Source organism: Anguilla anguilla, chromosome 18 (genome assembly GCF_013347855.1).
Source record: "Anguilla anguilla isolate fAngAng1 chromosome 18, fAngAng1.pri, whole genome shotgun sequence".
Lineage (NCBI taxonomy): Eukaryota > Metazoa > Chordata > Actinopteri > Anguilliformes > Anguillidae > Anguilla > Anguilla anguilla.
In genome coordinates, this window is record NC_049218.1 from 8,909,424 (window position 1) to 8,929,740 (window position 20,317).

Consider the following 20,317-nt stretch of genomic DNA (forward strand, 5'->3'; position numbering starts at 1 on the left):
TGAGCAGATCCATGCATGGATTTGTTTGGTTAAAACAAAGGTTGTCATTAATCAAAGAAAATTTGAGGTTGAATTTACGGTTCAGAGCTGTACTGCAATCCATTGACCTTTCCACAGTAATCCCGCCCCGCCACATCCAAATTTCTTTGGAAAAGGGTTGGTTTGTCTCCATGAGATATACTGATGATAATGGTCTCATTATCAGACAAACTGTAGACACGTCTTACAGAAGAAGAGAAATCGAAGTTCTGACGTTATCATTCTTGCTGATAATTTTTTTTCACAATCTAGAGGTGATAGCCCCCCCACCCCCGGATACCCCCCTGGACCCCCCCCCCCCCCACTCAACTAACTCCAATGACTGTACCTTGCACTGCCGCACCATGCTGATAACATATTTGACATATGTATATCTATCCATTGTCTATACTTTTTATAACTGGCTATACTGTTTATAGCCTACCATATTGTATTCATATTTATTCAATTTCATACTGTATATACCTTTTTTTTCATATTCCATATTCTATATTTATATTATACATATGTACATAAACTGCATTTTACTGCTTCTTTTGCACTTCTGGTTAGATGCTAACTGCATTTCGTTGTCTCAGTACGTGTACTCTGTGCAATGACAATAAAGGTAAATCTAATCTGATCTAATGACTCAGTATTACCATTACCAGACAATCGGTTGTAATAATCAAATAGATGCAGAACAATTAGAAAAGAGTAAGTATAAGTCTTTATTTTGTGCCAAGCTAGCACTTCAAGTGCAAGACAGTGGTGGTACAATTGGGGCGGCAGAGTGGTATAATGGGTAAGGAAATGGCCTAGTAACCTGAAGGTCACAGGCTCAATTCCCAGGTAGGACATTGCCGTTGTACCCTGTGCAAAGTACTTAACCTGCATTGATTCAGTATATATCCAGCGGCATAAATGGCTGAAACAAATCCTATGTAGAACGTTGTGTGAGTCGCTCTGGAAAAGAGCGTTTGTTAAATGCCTGTAACGTAATGTATAAGTTATGTAATGTTATACAGTTATGCTCTGTAGGCTACAGTTGCTACACGAAACCGTAATTAGATTACCACTTTTGCATTGAAAGAGTGTGACAAGAATTCACTGGCAACGAATTCCCCGCTGTCCTCCCAACATAAATTCAAAATACTGAAGTTATCTTGTCTGGTTAGGTAACTGTGAGTCAGACACTAATGCATCACAGGTCGGAATGCTCAACTCCTGCGGCCTTCAGCAAAAAGCCAAACGGAGTATGCAGCTGGATAACTAAATTTTGTTTTTCCACGGAATGCGGTGGCTGTCTTCGGTACTGACAGATACAAGATTTCACAGCCGCTTTTAGTCTGAACCTCGGGCCTGGGAATTCACTGTGTATGCCGGTCTTCGTTCCAACCACAATCGCGATCCCATAGTTTAAACAAGCTGCTAATTTTTCTTAATTCGGTGCTTTTCGTGTTTAGAGGGATTATTTACCTTCTTAAACCATATTACGTCTGAAATAGTTCTGCATGTCACAAGGAATAAAATTCTGCCTAACCCTGTTTCTGAAGATCCACCGTCCTGCCAGTTTTCGCACCAACTCTAATTTGACGAACCTACTAATTAGCTACTCAAAAAGATGTCTATCTGTTGAATGAGGTGTGCTTTGTTAGTGAAAACATACAGGAAGTCTCCAGGAACAGGGTTGGGCAGCCCTGTTCTAGCATATTGCCAGTAAGAGGGTGCTGTCCTCTTGCTGCCCTATAGGCCAGACTAGAGCCCTGTGTTTTTATTCGGACAACTAGAGATAACTGAATCGTCTACATTTTACAGATTATTTGTGTAAAATGTAGATTACTTGGCAGAATCCTCAAGTCATAATATTAACTAGGCCTACGTCTTTTATAACTGGGCGTAACTTTGATCGAGGCCATAGTTCACCATTTGTATTAAACACTGCAGGACACGAATCCACTCTAGACTGTATAACTACGTTGTCTGTCGATGAAGGCGATTTAACAGCGATATTTTGGCAAAACACCGGAATAATTTGATTCATTTTTTAAAATTGGGTTCAATTATTTATTGTTACACAATCTGAGCACGCGCGGATGTCCATTTTACCTGAACATGTTATCAAAGTGAGATAAGTGCTCTTGATCTGTTAGAATGTTTGTAGAGTCGTAACGATCATACTTTCAACATATTCTGAACACAGAATTATTGTTGAGATCCATTATCATTTATAAAAACACCACAGAAATGAGTAACCATCAGCTGTTTTCGCTGTCTTGGCCCATCAACCAAAAAGTGTCGCAAATGACCAAAGTTCACCCTATGCAATGCTAATGTATACTGTAAAAAAAAAGGTTCTATATGGAACCAAAAAGGGTACAATAGAAATGTTTATATATGGCCCCAAAAAAGGAATGGTTCTATTTTTTTAAAAGAACCCTTAGGGTGCAATGTCATTGAGCCATTTTAGTTCTATATAGAACCTTTATGAAATACATTTTAAGAATCCTATTGAACTTCTTTTAGTTTTTTTTAGAAAGAAAGGTTCTTTGTTCTTTGAATAACCAGAAATAGTTCATTATTATTATTATTATTTATTATTATTAATAATAATAATAATAATAATAATAAATATAATTCATTAAATGTGACATTCTGTTTCGAAGAAACAAGAATCTCAGGGGAAAAAACATTTCAATTTATTCAGATTTAACAGTGCAACAGTACAGTATAAAATAAGAATAAAGCCTCTTTGCTGTCAATAAGGTCTATGTTTTGAAGCTGTTTCCATGTGCCGTCGGTACTCCATTTCTCAACATCCATGTGAAATCAAGAAGAAATAGACAAATACTTGTAATAAATCAATAATAAAATCATTTCATGGTTATTGTTATTCCCTTTTGGAACTACAAACAAAATTAAAGCAAAAAACTATTTAGTCAATGAAAGCTGAACAAGCTGTAATGTTGCTGACTGTTATTGTTAGCTAGCTCACTGTCTGTCTATTGTTGTTGATGATGACAAATAAATAAATAAATAAATAAATAAATAAATAAATAAATAAATAAAATATTGTTGTTATAATGGTTGTATATCTTTAAGGGGTATAATCTCTTGAGGAATCGTTTCTTTGGAGGAGTCAGGTCTCCCTTGGGTTCTCCCGGTTAACCCGGAACGGCTCTTTTTACTTCAGTCCATGTTTCAGATTTTACTCAGCGCAGTTATCCAGCTAACTCAGTAATCCTGTAGTATACCCCCAGGTCTCCCTTGAAAAGAGATCTTTAATGTTACTATAGCAGCTACACGCCGACCTCAGCAGAGGTTTGCAGGCTATTCAACTTAGCTAACGTTAGGCTTCGCTTTGAGTCAAGTCTTGATGGCAAACCAGAGACTGTAAAAAATATGGACAAAGCTACTGTGACGTCACCCATTGACTCTCCGTGGGTCTCTAAAACACGTTTTGAAGCTCAATGGCGGGCGCGGCCATTTTCTCGATTTGGAGCCAAAACCATAGAGTTAAGCGGTCTTGTGATTTTTAAAATTTGATTGACAGTCCGGTGCGGAAAAGCCCATCAACCTGAACGAGGCTACCTGACTGTCTGTCGGTATGTTTTAAAATATATCATCAGATGTTTACGGAGTTTCATTTCCATCCGTGACTGCACTGTATCATGTAAGCACGTTATATGTATGACATTAAAAATAAAATTAGGCTGTGTTCAGTTATCTTCAATTTATGTTTCTCAGCAAAACGAATATGCTTAGCTAGCATATCAGCTTGCCAGTGAGCTAGGTAGGCTATCCGTGGTTAGCTCACGCATTAGCAATATGAACTACAGGGGAAGAACATCGACTACACTGATGGCCAATCAATCAGAGATGTGTAGGCAACTGGTGATTTGACTAGGCTAATTTTCATATAACTGTCTGGTAGACCTGCTGTTAACCGAACAAGTTATCGTCGTAGGTTTTCGCCACAGTCAGTTAATGAGCCAGTAACTGCTACTAACTACTCTATCGCCGTTTGTGGTGTTCACTTGCTGGGTGACGCTAGCTGACCGATCGTTCGCAAATCACTTTCTACCGAATAAAAATTAACACTGTCAGCGGTGATTAACAAATCTACCAAGTATTTTAATAACTGATCTGCAGGCGTGTAAATATGACAACGCACTTTGTACAGCAAGTTTTCCACCTGTTGCATGAAGACAAAAATAATGTACATTGAATTTCTAATTATTATTATTTTCTTGCTAGCTTCTAGCTTTGTCACATTCGTGCAGCATAGCCCAGGTAGACATTTACGGAATGTAGCCTACACTACTGACAAGCCGTCAAACACGTTTGACAGATGGAATATTTGCCGGTTAGGGTTAGCTAGCTAGTCAAATGGCTTGGTAGCCGAAGTTGCGAACTGTTTTAGCATAGGCTACTGGACTACCACATATAGCAAATAAGCGTTAGCTGATTACGCTTTCTGCCAACTAATTATTTGGTTAAGTGGGCTAAAGGAAATAGTAAAAATGACTCGGCTACCGCAAAACTTCAGAGGAGGGTTATTTTATGGTCGTCTAGTGCAGCTGTAAATAGCACACGCTATAATGAAACCACTACAAAATGGGATGCCTGCATTTTCTGACTTCGCACAGGTGGACCGTGGTCGGAGCCACAATGTCAAGGCCAAGAGACGCCACCTCCCACCCCAGTGACCACAGATTGTAGCCCCTACTGTAGCTCAGTCCTCCGCAGTAATCCGGAAGTGACGCAAGCTGTACCTCATTGGTCCAGAACAAATATTGGCACTGTGCCCAAATGACGCAATAAATCACGAAATCGACCCATGGACAGTCATAAGACGAATAAAATACACATATTATGACTATTTATTCTTGTGAGAAAAATTTATTGACTTTGTATTTTGATCGCATTTCTACCGTAGAATTACATGGAAACCGGATATGAAAACACCTATACTGGAGCCATCCGTAGTGGCGCTAGTGAGCAACCAGGAACTACAACACCAGGAAATGAGCTTCAAAAACGAAGTCTGGTTTTGGCCGCTTGTGGCAAACACATGGACTTTAGCTAGCTAAGTTAGCTACATTCCCAATCATTACTTTAGTGACGTCACTGCAACACGTTTTAATATGAACAGGCTTGCTAACAAATAATGATCTTAAATAAGTTTGTTTTCTTTGTTTTTCATTGCTGGTTTGCTTTTTGATTATTCCGTTTCTCTATTTCTCTTCTCTCTGTCTGTCTCATTTTATGACAGTTAGTGTAGGAGCCAAATCTTTGTTATTTGATATATAAATATTAACATGTAATTTCATTATAGTATTCTTAAGTGGTAGTGTTCAGTTATAGATCAATGTTGCTATGGTTTAGATAATTAGCGCATGTCTCTTTAAGAAAGAAGTGGCACTGTGTAAACCTGTCAATCGAATAGTCCGGAAGTCTCTCGGGTTTGTTAGAGAGTGGATCCGCACGGTTTTTCGACCATGTGTCAAGTCGTTAGTTTAAGGAGAAAAGTGTAAAGGAAAGTCTATATTTACTTTTGAGTCATCTATTTCATTTGTGTACTCTTTGTTTTTGGATTCTGACAATAAAGAAGTTTCGTTTAACTCGTACACGCGTCTCCTATGGATAAAAACGGAACCTACAGTTCGTTTGAATCAGATTTGTAAGGAATAACAAGGAAAATAAAATACAGTCTTAAAATGATTTTAACTCTACGATGCTTTTGAGAAACCGGGCCCTGTTCCGTTGCCTTGTAAGTTACGTAGGCCTATAGATAGCTAGCATTTAGATGCGTGTTAGCTATAATATATCACATGTAATGATAGCCAGAGCCGTAGATAGTCTTTTTTCTCTGTGAATATTCTTGAACTTCAGTTACTTACTAGTCAACTTTATTCAAGTCAAAACTAACATTAACTGCGCTAACAGTTAAGTCATACATTAACAGTTGGTTAATCACACAAATGAAATTTCACATTTTCATTTCATTTAAGTTAATGTCAACGTTGCAGAAGATACAATCTGCTCACTCACTCACTCACTGTGTCAAAATGTAGATTGTACATGATTGAACCTTTTAAGAACCTTAAAGGTTCTATTATTTTTATGATAGAACCTTTTTTGAAATATGGCTCTAAAATACTATTCAAAGAACATAAAGGTTCTATATAGAACCCCAATGAACCTTTATTTTTTGCAGTGATAATTTCAGCCCAGGTTGAAGTTGTTGCTTACTGTAACACTCTCTTTGAGTCGAATTTGCTCTTCAACAACCAAACAGAAGACCACGCCCTTTAGTAGTTAGATATTAAGCTAGTTAAACTCCATATGCTGAAAGTCAAAGCCTTCCATGAAAACAGAACTGTTACTGTTATATGTAAGCTATTTCTTTTCTCAAAATTTTCCTAATATGGGGTAAGCTTCTTTGCAGGTTGTTTACTGCTTGTCTTGTGTTTCAGACTTAAAAAGATGAAGATTTTAAATAAGGCTGAATTACAGCAAGCGGAAAAGGTTCTACAGTCACACTTACCGAAAAGCTTCAAGGTACCTGTAATGTTTACATTATTAGAGTATTTGAAATGGTAATTAAAATAAAAATGAACAATGAATGTTAAGAATAGCTAAGTGTGGGATAGATTAATGGATTTATTAAAAATAATTGTATTTAGTCATTTTTTAAGATTTGCAGTGTTTTTTTGCATGTATTTAAATATTTGAACTGTGTCATTTCAAATGACACTTACTTATGTCACATATTACCTTAATTGTTTCAGGATACTTTTTGAAATTTGAGTATTGTTAATACATGCAATCAATGGTATGTATATGTTTAAACTCATGAACTGTGGACTATGGTTATAAGGTGTTTACAAAGTGCACATGATCACAAGATCTGTGTGGTAGAACATATTTTGTCCTTTAGGTGTATGGATATCTGTTTGGTATGAATAGAAACAAACCACATACACTGGAGGTTGTTGTGGACTCCTGGCCTGATTTTAAAACAATTATTTGTCGACCACACCCAAAGGTGAATACATAATACAGTAAGCGTTTTTGTGTTCAGTAACTAATTCTGTTCATTTAGTCAATTTCTGAATTTTACTGCATCTTTATTAAATATGAATACATATTTTATGTGTCCATCATCTGAGTAACTGATTCTTTTTTAACTGTATGAACAGGATGAACACACCCTGTTTGACAATAATCAAGTGAGTTTCTTCACCTCTGATGAAAAGATTCTTAAGAAAATGTTGACAGAATACAAGGTCTTAGACTGGAATAAATACTTCAAAATTGGGGGTAAAAATGTTTTTCTTCCTTTTACCTTTGTAGCCATGCCACTCCACAATAATAAAAATAATAATAATAATAATAATAATAATAATAATAATAATAATAATAATCTTTTTATTATAATTACTGTTCTCTTGTTTTCCAAAGGGTTTGACATTCGTCATGCCACCATGTTGAAGGATGTCGTCACCACAGAAGGCGTTACATTCAGACAGTTATCTCCAGTTCATCTCCTTGCATTACAAGGCTCAAATCTCCTTCCTCAACTGACAGTGAACAGGTACATTAAAGGGGGGGGGGGGGGGCTTTGTTCATTACCATCCTCATATCTTCAAGTTTATAAAGTACAAGCTGCAGCCCCTTGCAGTTTTCACTGCTGGTTTGTGTGTTTGTTGAGGCACACCCAATTGTGAGTGGAACTCAGTATATTTTCATTGGCACAGAGCATTCACTGTTTATAGGAAGTCACGGTTCAGCTCAAGTTTATTGACTAAATTAAATCCAAATGACTAATCACAAAACAGGCATTTTTATTCTCTCTCAGTCCTCTGTTTTTCTGTCCTTTCCCACAGTGATATGGAGGCCAGGATCTCCTCTCTGAATGAATCCCATGTCAGTTTGGTGAATAAAACCTGGAAATTTGGTGGTGATGAAAAAGGTTTCCAGCTAATTAAATATCTCATAAGCCACTTCCCCACCTGTTGCATCACTGATGAAGAAGGCTGTCCAGTTTCCTGGGTGTTTCTATATGATTACTGTGCCATGGGGCTACTGTACACAGCCCCAGAGCACAGGGGGAGGGGCTATGCCAAGATCCTGATAAGCACCATGGCAACAAGGCTCCATGCCCAAGGTTACCCTGTGTACTGCTTCATTGAGGAGGAGAACCAGCTGTCCTACAGGCTCTTTAAAAAACTGGGTTTCACTGAAGACCCCTCCTACAGGGCCGCCTGGTATGAGTTCAACTACTAAAATAGTGTCTCTTGTTGGGAACATCATAACTGAACTCAGTGCTGATGTGACTTTATTCAATTACTCAGGAAAACAGTTCACTTTTGATCCAATTATAGGGGTCTTTATTTCTGCAAAAAAGCGTACGCCTGCCAACAATCAAGACCGTACAAAAAAAATGTACTGTTTACAGACATCCTTTGTCAAATATCTGGTGTTTAGATTTTGGGCTTAGAGAGAGAAACAGTGAATTGGATACAATATTATATTGTTTCTAACAATGTGGCCAGTCCTCCCCTCCACAAGCAAACATGGCAATTTGGGGGCAATTTAAAGTCCGCTAATACCCTAATCTCTGAGTCTCAGAGACCCTTCATGGCTACATGCCAAACATATTCCTTTACGTTTGAATGAAATTTGTGACATTTAAGTGAAATCAGTGAGTGAACATCTTAATGCCTATGCAGATAATGGTGTTCAGGCCTGATAGTTTAAATCTTAATTTTTTTTAGAAGCAATTCCAGTTTCAAGCGGAATCCAGCCTGGTATGATTTTGTTTTTTTTTTAATATGGAAAATATTTTGACTGAAGGTGGAGGTTACAACTGACTGGCTTTGACAATTATCTGTCTACAAATATCATCCTGTTGTAGAAGCAGAGATAAACTTCCATGCTTTTTTTAGGTGTTCAAGAGCTGAACTGAATTACATCCTTACATGTTCATGTTTGATCTGGTTAGAAAGAAGTTAATTTAGGAATATTTTGATACTAATTGGATAGTGCTTAGCCCTGCTTCTAACAGCATAGGTTCACACTAAGCAATAAGTAAATGGTCATTTGTACTTATTGATTAGTGTCAATAAGTACCCCCCCCCCCCCCCCCCCCCCCGCCTCCCTCCTTTCCTTTTTACACCATGACTCAGCATCACCCAATCAGGGCAAATATCCTCAAGCCATGCTGGGTAAGGTATTTAGGATGGCCACAGGAAAAATTTGTTGTGTGGCAGCTGGTTTTGGAGCCTTGGAGAAGATTTTTTTTTTTGGCGGTGGTTCCTTAGTTGTGTGTTTTTTGCTAGTTTCCTTTAATCCTGTGGCACTTAAACTAGAAGAGGGTGACACTTTGACAAGGTTGTTTTTCTTTTCTGGTATTTCCAATTTTCTGTTTAATATCTTCTGTTTTTTAATTTAGGAGTAGTGATCCTGCATTCAATAAAGAATGTACAATTTCAATTGATTATTCTAATTGACTGCTTCTTATTGAATTCAGTTATTCAAACTTAATACCTGATATAGAGTTTGTTTTGACTTTTTGGTTGATTCCACTGGTTTACTGTAGACTGACCTATTTATGAATTTGGCAATTTAATTGATAATTATCATTTTAAACTATAATTATTCAATCTAATCATGTAAAATATATTTTATATGCAGGTTAAGTGAGGGGTTTTAGTACACAATACCACTTGTGTTCAGTATTCAGAGTCCTGCATACAGGGAGGCAGTGTAGTATAATGGGTAAGGAACTGGTCTTGTAACCTTGAATTCCTGGGTGGGACACTGCTGTTGTACCCTTGAGCAAGGCACATAACCTGCCTTGCTTCAGTGTATATCCAGCTGTATAAATGGATGCAATGTGGGAGTCGCTCTGGATAAGAGCGTCTGCTAAATGCCTGTAATGTAATGTAATGCTGAACATTTTAACAAGGGCATTTACTGTTAGAAACGCTGGATTCTGAATATAAACATATTTTAATTAATCCTCACTTGTGCAACAGCTTTATATGCTCTGAGAGAGGCTGTGCAACCGTGTGTCTGTCAGTACCAAGAACAACCACCTCATTTGGCGGAAAAGTTAAATTCAGTTTCTTGCCATCCAGCTGCATATTCCCTTTGGCTTTTTGCTGAAAGCCTGTAGGAGTTGAGCATTTCCGCCTGTGGTCTATTAGTGCCAGTCTCACACAGTTACTCACACAGTCCTTATCAGATACCAGATAACTTCAACATGTTGAATTCTAAATCATGTTGGAAGGTTAGAGAGGAATTTTTTTTTTACCAATTAATTGTTGCCACACTTTTTCAACACACAAGAGCTGATTGGTACCTTGCATGGCAGCCTTTCACCGCGTTGGTGTGTGTGTGTGAATGGGTGAATGAGAGGCATCAATTGTAAAGCGCTTTGGATAAAAGCGCTATATAAATACAGTCCATTTTCCATTTACCAAGCGGGAATCTAAGGGCTATTTCATCTAGCAATAGTACAGAGGGTAGCTGTATAACATTAAAGAACTTGTACCATCACTGTCTTGCATTTGACGTGCTAACTTTACACAAAATAAAGACATACTTACTCTTTTCTAATTGTTTTCGCAAATTTACATCTGCTTGGTTATTACAACTGATCGTCTGGTAATGACAATATTGAGTCCTCACCTCAGGATTGTCAAAAAAAATTAAGCCATTTTTCTTCAGCAAGACTGATAACATCAGATCTTCGATTTCTTCTCTTCTGTAAGACGTGACTATAATTTGTCCAAACAGTTCTGCATTAGAAGTTTTCGAGACCATTATCATTATTAGGTCTCATGGGGACAAACCAACCCATTTCAAAATAAATTGGGATGCGACGGGGCCGGATTACTGCGGGAAGGTCAGTCGATTGCAATACCGCTCTGAACCGGAAATTCTACCTCAAATTTCCCTTTGTTTTAACCAAACGCATCTGCGCATGGGTCCAGCCAACAGCTCAGCAGAGATGACCTGATGCCAGTGCTCATAAATAGTTGCTTAGGACATACAGAATGCTAGGCCAAGTCTAGGCCTATATGTCTTTTATAACTCGACGTAACTTTGATCAAGGCTGTAGTTCACCATTTGTATTGAACACTGTAGGACATGAATTCACTCTAGTCTGTATATCCAAGTTGCCTGGATGAAGGCTATTGATAGTGATATTCCAGCAAAACAGAGGAATAACCGTTTCCACTGTATGTATGCTGAATTAATTTGATTCATTTTTGTTTAAATTGGGTTAATTTATTTTTTACACATTCTGAGCATGTGATTTTTTAAACAACCTTTTTTTAACACACAAACTGTCCATTTTACCTGAACACGCCATCAAAGTGAGATAAGTGCTCTTGGTCTGTTAGAACGTTTGTAGTGTCTGAACGATCATACTTTCAACATATTCTGAACACAGATTTATTGTTAAGGTCCATTATCATTTATAAAAACACCACTGAAATGAGTAACCAGCTGTTTTCGCTGTCTTGGCCCATCTACCAAAAAGTGTCACGGATTACCCAAGTTCACCCTATGCAATGCTAATGTATAATTTCAGCCCCGGTTGAAGTTGTTGCTTACTGTAACACTCTCTTTGAGTCGAATTTGCTCTTCAACAACCAAACTACTCAGAAGACCACGCCCTTTACTAGTTAGATATTAAGCGAGTTACAGTCCGTATGCTGAAGGTCAAGGTCAGCTTTCAAGTCAATTGAATTTATTGACATTATACCATTATACCAGTATAACAAAAAGTCTTGTTCGCCAGTCTCTCGGGTGCAACTAGACATAAAAACACAAAGACAAAAATAAGTTAATAAAAATAGAATAGAAAAGAGTTTTAAAAAATTAAAAGTTATGTATAAGAAGTGCAAGTCGTCATACATAGCCATCTTTGCAAGTCTTGCAGTGCCATTAAAAAATTCCCGTTATTGCACAATTGCACTGTCCATAGTCAGGCATAGTTAGGCTTTCATCTGAACAGAACTGTTGCTAGACGGTCTCTACCTGTTCACCCCTAAATTTACCTGTCGCTATTTTTTGGGAATGGTACTAATATAGGCCATGCTTCTTTGTAGGTTCTTAGCTGCTGATCGTGTCTTACACTCTTGAAAAGATGAAGATTTTAAATAAGGCTGATTTACAGCAAGCGGAAAAGATTCTGCAGTCATACTTACCAAAAAGCTCCAAGGTACCTGTAATATTTACTTTATGAAGAGAATTGACAGGTTCCACAAATAAGTGAAAAGATAATTAAAATAAAAATGAACAATGAAGTAGCCAACATTTTGATATGTGTGGGATAAATTAATGGATTTCCACTTAAGAGAGGCTGTGCAACCGTGTGTCTGTCAGTACCAAGAACAACCACCTCATTTGGCGGTCAATATTTAGTTTCTCGCCATCCAGCTGCATATTCCCTTTGGCTTTTTGCTGAAAGCCTGTAGGAGTTGAGCATTTCGGCCTGTGGTCTATTAGTGCCAGTCTCACACAGTTACTCACACAGTCCTTATCAGATACCAGAGAACTTCAACATGTGGAAATCTAAATCGTGTTGGGAGGATAGAGGGGCATTTGTTGCCAATGAATTCTTGTCACACCCTTTCAACACAAAAATAGGAATCTAATCTATACTGTACTATTTCATCTAGCAATAGTACAGAGGGTAGCTGTATAATATTAAAGGCCTTGTACCATCACGGTCTTGCATTTGACGTGCTAACTTGGGACAAAATAAAGACTTGAACTCACTCTTTTCTAATGGTTTTCTCAGTTGAGTCCTCATTAAGCCATTTGTCTATCAGCAAGACTGATGCTTGATTTTATGCACCGGTTAGAAATGGGAATGGCTGAAATAGCCAAACCCACTAATAAGAAGGGGTGTCCACATACTTTTGGAAATGTAGTTAATCTCTCAATAAACCAAAGCATTTAGGCCTTCTCTAAATACTGCTCTCAGAAGTGCAGTGGCTAACATAATTATCATTAATAGTAACATCTGTTTTCATTTTCATTACATTTAGCATTCATCCTATGAGTGGTGGAAGTAACAAAAAATGTGAAACACAAAATTGATTAAATTGCAATTGCGTTAAACGGTGAATCAAATAATACAATCAAATTGAATACTGCATCAAATAAACTGCAATTAAATTAAATATTGAAATGTTAAGACGCTATCAAATTAAATAATGCATCAGTCATAAAATTGAATTATTATATATCAGTTGTCCCTAGAGAAAAAAAAATCAAGCTTTTTCCTTTTTGCTCCCTCTGCAACTTTGTCAGTACCTGGTATGCCTCCTACTGGTTAAAGTAAGTACAGCAAAAGCAATATTTGTATGTAATGGTACTGCTCTTTAAAAAGTTTAGACAGAAATTATTGGAGGTTTGAGAAATGCACTTATGCAAGTCACTTTGGATAAGAATGTCTGTCAAATGCCTAAATGTGAGGTAATGTAAATAGGAGAATAGTATAGTGTCAAGCTTACAAATGAGAGAAAAACATCGCTGTGTTCATCATTTATTTAGGTCAGATATTAATGATTTATTGCATAGCTGGCACTGCCAATTCTTTTATTCTCTTATCTCATCTATGAATACCAAATGGCCAAAGGAAAGATAAAACTACAAAATATGTAACGGGTTTAAAAACATTTGCTGAAGAAATACAGTTGATATAACTAGTGGGTTAATTCGGCATCTCTTAGCAGGCAGAAAAAGCTACACTATTAATCGTAGATTATTGGAATTAAAGCAACGTCGCCGTTCTCCGTGACGTTCTTAAGCTGTGCAGGTGTTTTCCTTCAGCATCATTTCATTAAGCCAGGGTCTGCTCCACACTTTGAAAGTACATTCGCCGGGCTGAAAGAAACGAGAGAAATTAAGTTAGAGGAAGCGTACGCTTAGCAAAGTTTGTGTATGCAAAGATGTCAGGAGAAACCAATATAATGCACTGTAAAGAATGCTACTTCTACGTTGTTCTGACACTCCAAGGAAATCATTTATTGAAAGGTGAAGATAAGCAGAGACTATCATTTTCCACCCACAGCTTGGAACGGCCACACAGCAGATCTGTATAACTGCATCGTCACTGTAAGGTCCTCCATTAAGGGGAGAGAGAGGTGTACACTGACAGTGCGGAAGGAGAGAGAGGTAAGGACTGAAAGTGCTGAAGGAGAGAGAGAGGGAGGGGGGGGGGACACAGATGCGATGTGGAGGTGGAGAAAGTGAAACATTACTTTTGCGATCGCTGGGTCCTCGTGCACGGCACAGTTCTCCTCCTCCCCCCCCTTTCTGCAGGACGTCCTGGCCATCTCCACCGTGAAAGTGTACAGCACTCCGGCAACCACCTGCGTTCAAAAGCAATGCGTGCACCACGTTACCTTACATCACATGTACAGTGGTTATCCATGGGCATGGAGACCATCATGGGTGTTACATCAGCGAGGGGGCTGCTGACACCTGACGCCCCAACAGCACTCTTACACCAGACCAGACACTGTGTCCTCACATTATTGTTAAAGCATGTATGCAGGTTAATTCAGAACCAGGACTAGAACTAAGAAATAATCATTTTAAATACACGCAATAATATAATTGACTGTACCAATGCCACAGCAATCAGGAGAATTGCATTAGCGAGTGCCTGTGGTGAGGATGAACGTGCAACCATAATGCAGTCTGAAGAGGAGGGTCTAATATCAGGGCTGCCCAACCCTGTTCCTCGAGATCTACCATCCAGTAGGTTTTCATTTCAACCCTAATTTGGCACACCCAACTACTAATTAGCAGATGAATGAGGTGTACTTTGTTTGGGCTGGAGTGAACACTTACAGGACAGCAGATCTCCAGGAACAGGGCTGGGCAGCCCAAGTTGATATAAACAATATCCACTTTGAACTGTGCCAACCGTGCCAAATTAACTTTGGTGTGGGCAGGGTTTCCCCCAGAAAAGTTGTTAGGCCCGGTATCTTTTGACGGGGGCCCGGCGTGGGCCAGCGACAGACTGATGGTAGGATTAAGGTAGGGCCCTATAGTTTCTGTGATAACAGAATCACGGACGGAATCGCGGAATTGAGAATTTAAAAAAGCTATAACACAGATTCCATAGGGCCCTACATTAAGTCAGTGCTAAAAGCTGACTGGAGATTTAAAAATATGACTATGTAATGTTGTTATAAATAAGTCATTTATTCAACACACATTTAAAAAAAAATCATTGGAATCGTACGCGTCAGAGCTTATCGGTGGCTTGCTAGGTAACGTTAGCTTGTGATAGTTGGAAGCGTCAAGTGTTGAACGTCACTACGCACATTGAGAGTAAAGAACACGGATCTCAGGCCTGCTGTTTTCCTATAGTGCGTTCACGTTTGAACCAACAGATGTCGCTGGGGAGCTTTCCAACCAAACCGCCCCACTGTAACTGTAGTTTAAAAAACATATTAAAAATACATTAAAAAAATTTTTTTTTCTTAATTCCCCGAATCTTAGGCCCGGTGGGTGGTCAACTTAGGCCCGGCGGGCTGCCGGGCTTGCAATACACTGGCGGAAACCCTGTGTGGGAGATGCATAAAAGAATGAACACTTTCATGCCCATGGTAGGTTCGCAAGCCAGCAGCAATGGCCAGTCGCCAGGATACAACACAGTGTCCCTTGTGTTTCCATCTCCATGGTCACAGAACCCTGTTTAGAGTCCAAGAGGACGACTAAAGAAAAGAAAAAAAAAAAAAAAAAAACTACATTCCAGAACCACTGCTACCTAGAAAATAAGACTTGGATCACAGTAGGAGGCAAACCAGATGCCATTACAGAACACAACAGTAAAATTTGGGCAGGGCGGCAAAGGATGGCACTTGTCATTGAAATGAATGCCTTGTTCAATGCAGGCGGCACAACTGAACTTTCGGGACAGTACAGGGAGGAAAAAGCAGGACGGCACAACGGAAGATAAAATATATGTTGCTATGGTGATGTTGCACAGTTATTGTTTTAATGCAGGCGATTTCCAACATGCACAGGAAAAGGATGATCGTGCTTGGTATTTCTCTGTATTTATGTTCGGAAAAAAGGCAACAAAATTAATTTCTCGTTTTCCATATCCATGTTGTGCTGTGTTGCACCACATTTGGTTTGGAATTCCGTTGAATATAAGGAGGAAAAGTTTTAACTTCAACGGCAAGCGTCCTCTGTCCATTGCTGATGGCAGCAGCAGGATGAATTCTGAAGTATACAGATACATCTGCTCAGATCCAACCAAATGCTTCAAAGCTCATTGGACAATGCTTCACCTTGCAGCAGGACAATGACTCCAAACATACTGCCAAAGCAACCAAGGAGTCTTTCAGGGCTAAAAAGTAGAATGTTCTTGACTGACCAAGTCAGTCACCTATCCTGAATCAAAAATACAAGCGTTTTACTTACTGAAGATTAGCCTCAAGAGAAAAAGCCCCAAAACAAACAGGATCTGAAGATGACTGTAGTACAGGCCTGGCAGAGCATCACCAAGGATGATAACCAGCAGGGGTATAGTGCACCAAAACCCTTTGAGGGTGCACAAACTCAAACAAACAAACAGACTGTGGATGGTTTATATCCACAATACAAAAACATTTTTATTCAATCATCTGTTTCTCCTATTTTTTCCTGAGAGTGAAAGTATTACACTTCCAACAGGAACAACACACACAGCTGAAAATACACTAAATATATCAAAAACATATTGAGGTAAATGGTGTGCTGTATTGTGTCCATTGAGGGTCAATGTGCAACCCTGTCCCACTGAGGTAATATCTTGTGACTGTTTTATTATCTCTGGTGCCAACGGACTCGTGATCAGAACTAGCAACAGTGGAATTGCGTGTTATGCATTCAAACGATAGAGCGCTTCTCGTCACATTAATACCGCGAATTAAATCAACCGGCAGTAAATTGCTTCGGAGAAATTCAACTCGTCGCTACACAAAACAATGCACAAAAAACTTATTGGCAGTCATTTCGGTGTCAACCCCCTCTGATGGTGTCACCCGGTGCGGTCCGCACCCCCCTAGTGACGCCTCTGACTAGCAACATGGGAAAAAAGGGACTAGGGGTTTACTGTACAATGTTCTGTGCCATATTTAGAAGAATACTTTTGACTCATATTCAGAAGTCAAAATGAATTTTACAAATGAGGAATTAAAATAAAAATTTTAAATGGGGCACAGTTTGGGCATGACGCCAATGTAACCAGTGATGATGTCTGCAGGTTGCAGACTTCAGGCAACCATCAAAAGCAAAGGATTTATGACTTAGTATTAAGTATGATTACTTTGTTTAAGATTACTGTAATATGTGCAATTACTTGGGTGGCCTAAAATAGACGAACTTTGTGTGAAAATGGTTGAATTTCCTACAAGGTTCACCCGATATGGATGCAAATACCCTCAAATTAAAGTTGACAGTATGCACTTTAACCAGGTGGCAGTGTAGTATAATGGGTAAGGAACTAGTCTTGTAACCTAAAGGTCACATGTCTGCTAAATGCCTCTATGTAATGTAATATAAAGATGAATACGGTTACATCTCAAATCCAATGCGAGTACAGAGCCAAAACAATAAAAATTGTGTCGCTGTCCAAATATTTACGGACTACACTATAATTTTCGGGGGATTTTTAGAGTAGGGGCCTGTAGCCGACCACGAAGCAGGATTACGGAGTTAGCTGAACTGCACAGAGCATCCGGAATAGCTTTTTACTTCAGTCTAAGTTCCTGATTTGGGTTTTAATCAGTGCAGTAATCCTGCCATGTTGCTTTACGAAATAGGCATACCCCCTGCTTCGTGATACAGGCACCATGACTGAGACAAACATTGGCTTATTAAAGCATATATAACACAATAGCCTTAATTTGAACTAGGTATGTATACTCAGACATAACAGGGATAATGTCAACTCACAGACATAACAACATTAGCAAAAGAGACGGGTCCTACACAGTCTATTATCGCTAAAGCACACTAGGCAACTAAACGAAGAGTCTAATGATGATGATGATAATAATAATCTCTTTCTCCAGCAGTTAAATGTTTAAATCTCCTTGCTCTAGAATTTGAAGTAGGCTAACGCAGTTTGCGTATAGACCGACTAACCTGTTGTTGAGCCTTGATTATTCTTGTCACTTTGCTGACGAACAAAGCGTTGCTCTTGAGGTTGACCTGGACGACAGCAAACTGCAAGGCGTCTTTGACTGGCTGTGCATTCAGGTCGGCTTTAGAATTGCCTCCGACCAATTGAGCTCCTCCGACCGACACACTTGCCACCGCCAAGAACAAGGCGAGAAGCGGAACCGTAATCTTCCAATTCGCTGACATTTTGAAACACCCTTCTGTTCGCCCGTACTAAACACTTATATAAGCACTGGCGTCAGCTCATCCCTATTGAGCTGTTGGGCGGATCTTGGGCGGACGCGTTGGTTGAAACAAAGGCTGTCATTAGCCAAAGAGAATTTGGTTTAAAATTCACGCTTCACAACTGGATTGTAATTGGCTGAGCTTCCCGCAGTTGGCCAATCCCACCCCACCGCAATTTAGTGTTGTTTTCGTCCCGACGGGCTACGGAGCTAATGTAACTCTGAAATGGCACGATGTGCCTGGAAATGTTTCCGTCACCACTATTTCTTACGAAAGTTCATACAGCAACTCCCTTTTAAAATATTTATTGAACCACCAGACGCTAACGTGTTTCGGTGATAAACTCGGTCGTCGTTGTTCAATAAATATTTTGAACAACGGGAGTTGCTGTCTGAACCCTCTTTTTCTAAAAAAAATTCAGTGGATTAGCACCCCTTTTTGCAAGCCACTTTTAATTCTGTACACGACTATGAATCGTACATTTCTGTGATACCCTTCTGTAAATTTTTATAATTTTTTCAGCGACATGCCACTTTGTTTTATTGGTTATATAACTGCCAGGTTGTCTTCTGAATAATTAGTGATACAGATCTCACACTGCGTGACTGAATTGGAAGAGTTCGTGTTCTGTATTTTTCATGTACACACACAACAGCACAGTTCATAAAAAATCACACAAATGTGCATGACAACACTGAAGTGTTTATCACTGGATCATTCATTTTGAAATTTAATTTTGTTTAAACTTTTTAGATACATGCCAAAAGCAGGCCATTAGGCCACCTGTGTTTTTTCATTTTTTTATTTTTATTTTTTACTTTAGGTAGAGAAGAATTCAGTTGATATATGCACATGTATTGAGTGACAAACCAAAGTATAAACTTTTTTCAATTTCTACATACAATAACACAAAAAATATATGTTTTACTTAAAAAAAAAAAAAAATCATTGACAATTTCCTCAAATTAGCTTTCTTTGGTTTTAATTAAAATTGATTACAATGGATTATAATTGAAGTCTGTCATTTTGCAAAGTGGGAGGTAGAAGGGTGTGAGGGAGGTTTAGGGGTAATTGAGTGAAATCTTATCTACTGTAAGTTTAAAAAAAACAAAAAACAAAAAAACACAGTTAGCCTAATGCCTTTAGTCTGTAGTGCAAGTCCAATAGGCACTAAAGTTGCAAGGAATAAGGAAGAAGGAGTTATAGGTTTATGTGCACAGGGACATAAACATTTCCTGGCTGCAGTGATTTGTCAACTACATCTGCTGGTCTAAAAGGATGTGTGTCTGCAAAAAAGCCATTGCCATATGTTATTAACAAGAAGAAAACACTTCAGCGGGCTAAGCACCACCGACTCTGGACCAAGAAAGATTGAGAAAAGGCAGATCCTTTTAGACCAGCAGATCATGTGTTGCCATTTCACTGTAGTCAGGGAAACTAGTTTCTCTCTAGTTACATAGAGTTCTCCCTGTAGTTGTGATGCAGTTTTACAGTTGTTTCTTTTGCTAGACACCACAACATATTTGTCTTCTGCCTCTGATGTTATCCTTCTTCTTTCTGGTCTTCTCCTGTTAACATTACTGTCCATCAAGTGGACCCTTCCGAGTGTGTACTGAGCACTGCACCTAGGAATCATAAACTTCTTTGCAATTTCTCACTGGGAATGGCTTTGCCACAATATGTTTACTTGGCTCCGCACATTTAAGCTCAACTCCTTCTTCTTTGCCATATTTCTTGCAACTTTCGTGGCAGCTCGTCTGGTCTTCAACCTCCCCAGACACTCCCACGTCACTCCCCTGCTTACTACCCTCCACTGGCTGCCTGTTATAGCTCGCATCAAATTTAAAACATTGGT

At 38.8% G+C, this 20,317-nt stretch overlaps 2 protein-coding genes across 5 annotated transcripts; one reads left to right on the forward strand and one right to left on the reverse strand.

Annotated features, from left to right (window-relative positions):
- Positions 1-785: 785 nt before the first annotated feature.
- Positions 786-9,411, forward strand: LOC118217704 (glycine N-acyltransferase-like protein 3). Of its 4 annotated transcripts, none has more exons than XM_035399680.1 (6): positions 786-870; positions 6,498-6,582; positions 6,962-7,069; positions 7,224-7,344; positions 7,486-7,618; positions 7,911-9,411. In XM_035399680.1, the coding sequence occupies exons 2-6, from the start codon at positions 6,508-6,510 to the stop codon at positions 8,308-8,310; spliced, it is 837 nt and encodes a 278-aa protein (XP_035255571.1). In that variant the 5' UTR covers positions 786-870; positions 6,498-6,507; the 3' UTR covers positions 8,311-9,411. The 4 variants fall into 4 exon arrangements, with proteins under 4 accessions (XP_035255571.1, XP_035255572.1, XP_035255569.1 ...); XM_035399681.1 differs by lacking the exon at positions 786-870 and adding an exon at positions 3,245-3,255; XM_035399678.1 differs by lacking the exon at positions 786-870 and adding an exon at positions 5,085-6,415.
- A 4,170-nt stretch (positions 9,412-13,581) lies between these two features.
- cst3 (cystatin C (amyloid angiopathy and cerebral hemorrhage)) lies at positions 13,582-18,472 on the reverse strand. The gene is made up of 3 exons (XM_035400216.1): positions 18,202-18,472; positions 14,313-14,423; positions 13,582-13,935 (listed from the first exon to the last, which is right to left on the reverse strand). Exons 1-3 carry the CDS (start codon positions 18,421-18,423, stop codon positions 13,855-13,857), a joined length of 414 nt encoding a protein of 137 aa, XP_035256107.1. The 5' UTR covers positions 18,424-18,472; the 3' UTR covers positions 13,582-13,854.
- Between the last annotated feature and the right edge of the window lie 1,845 nt (positions 18,473-20,317).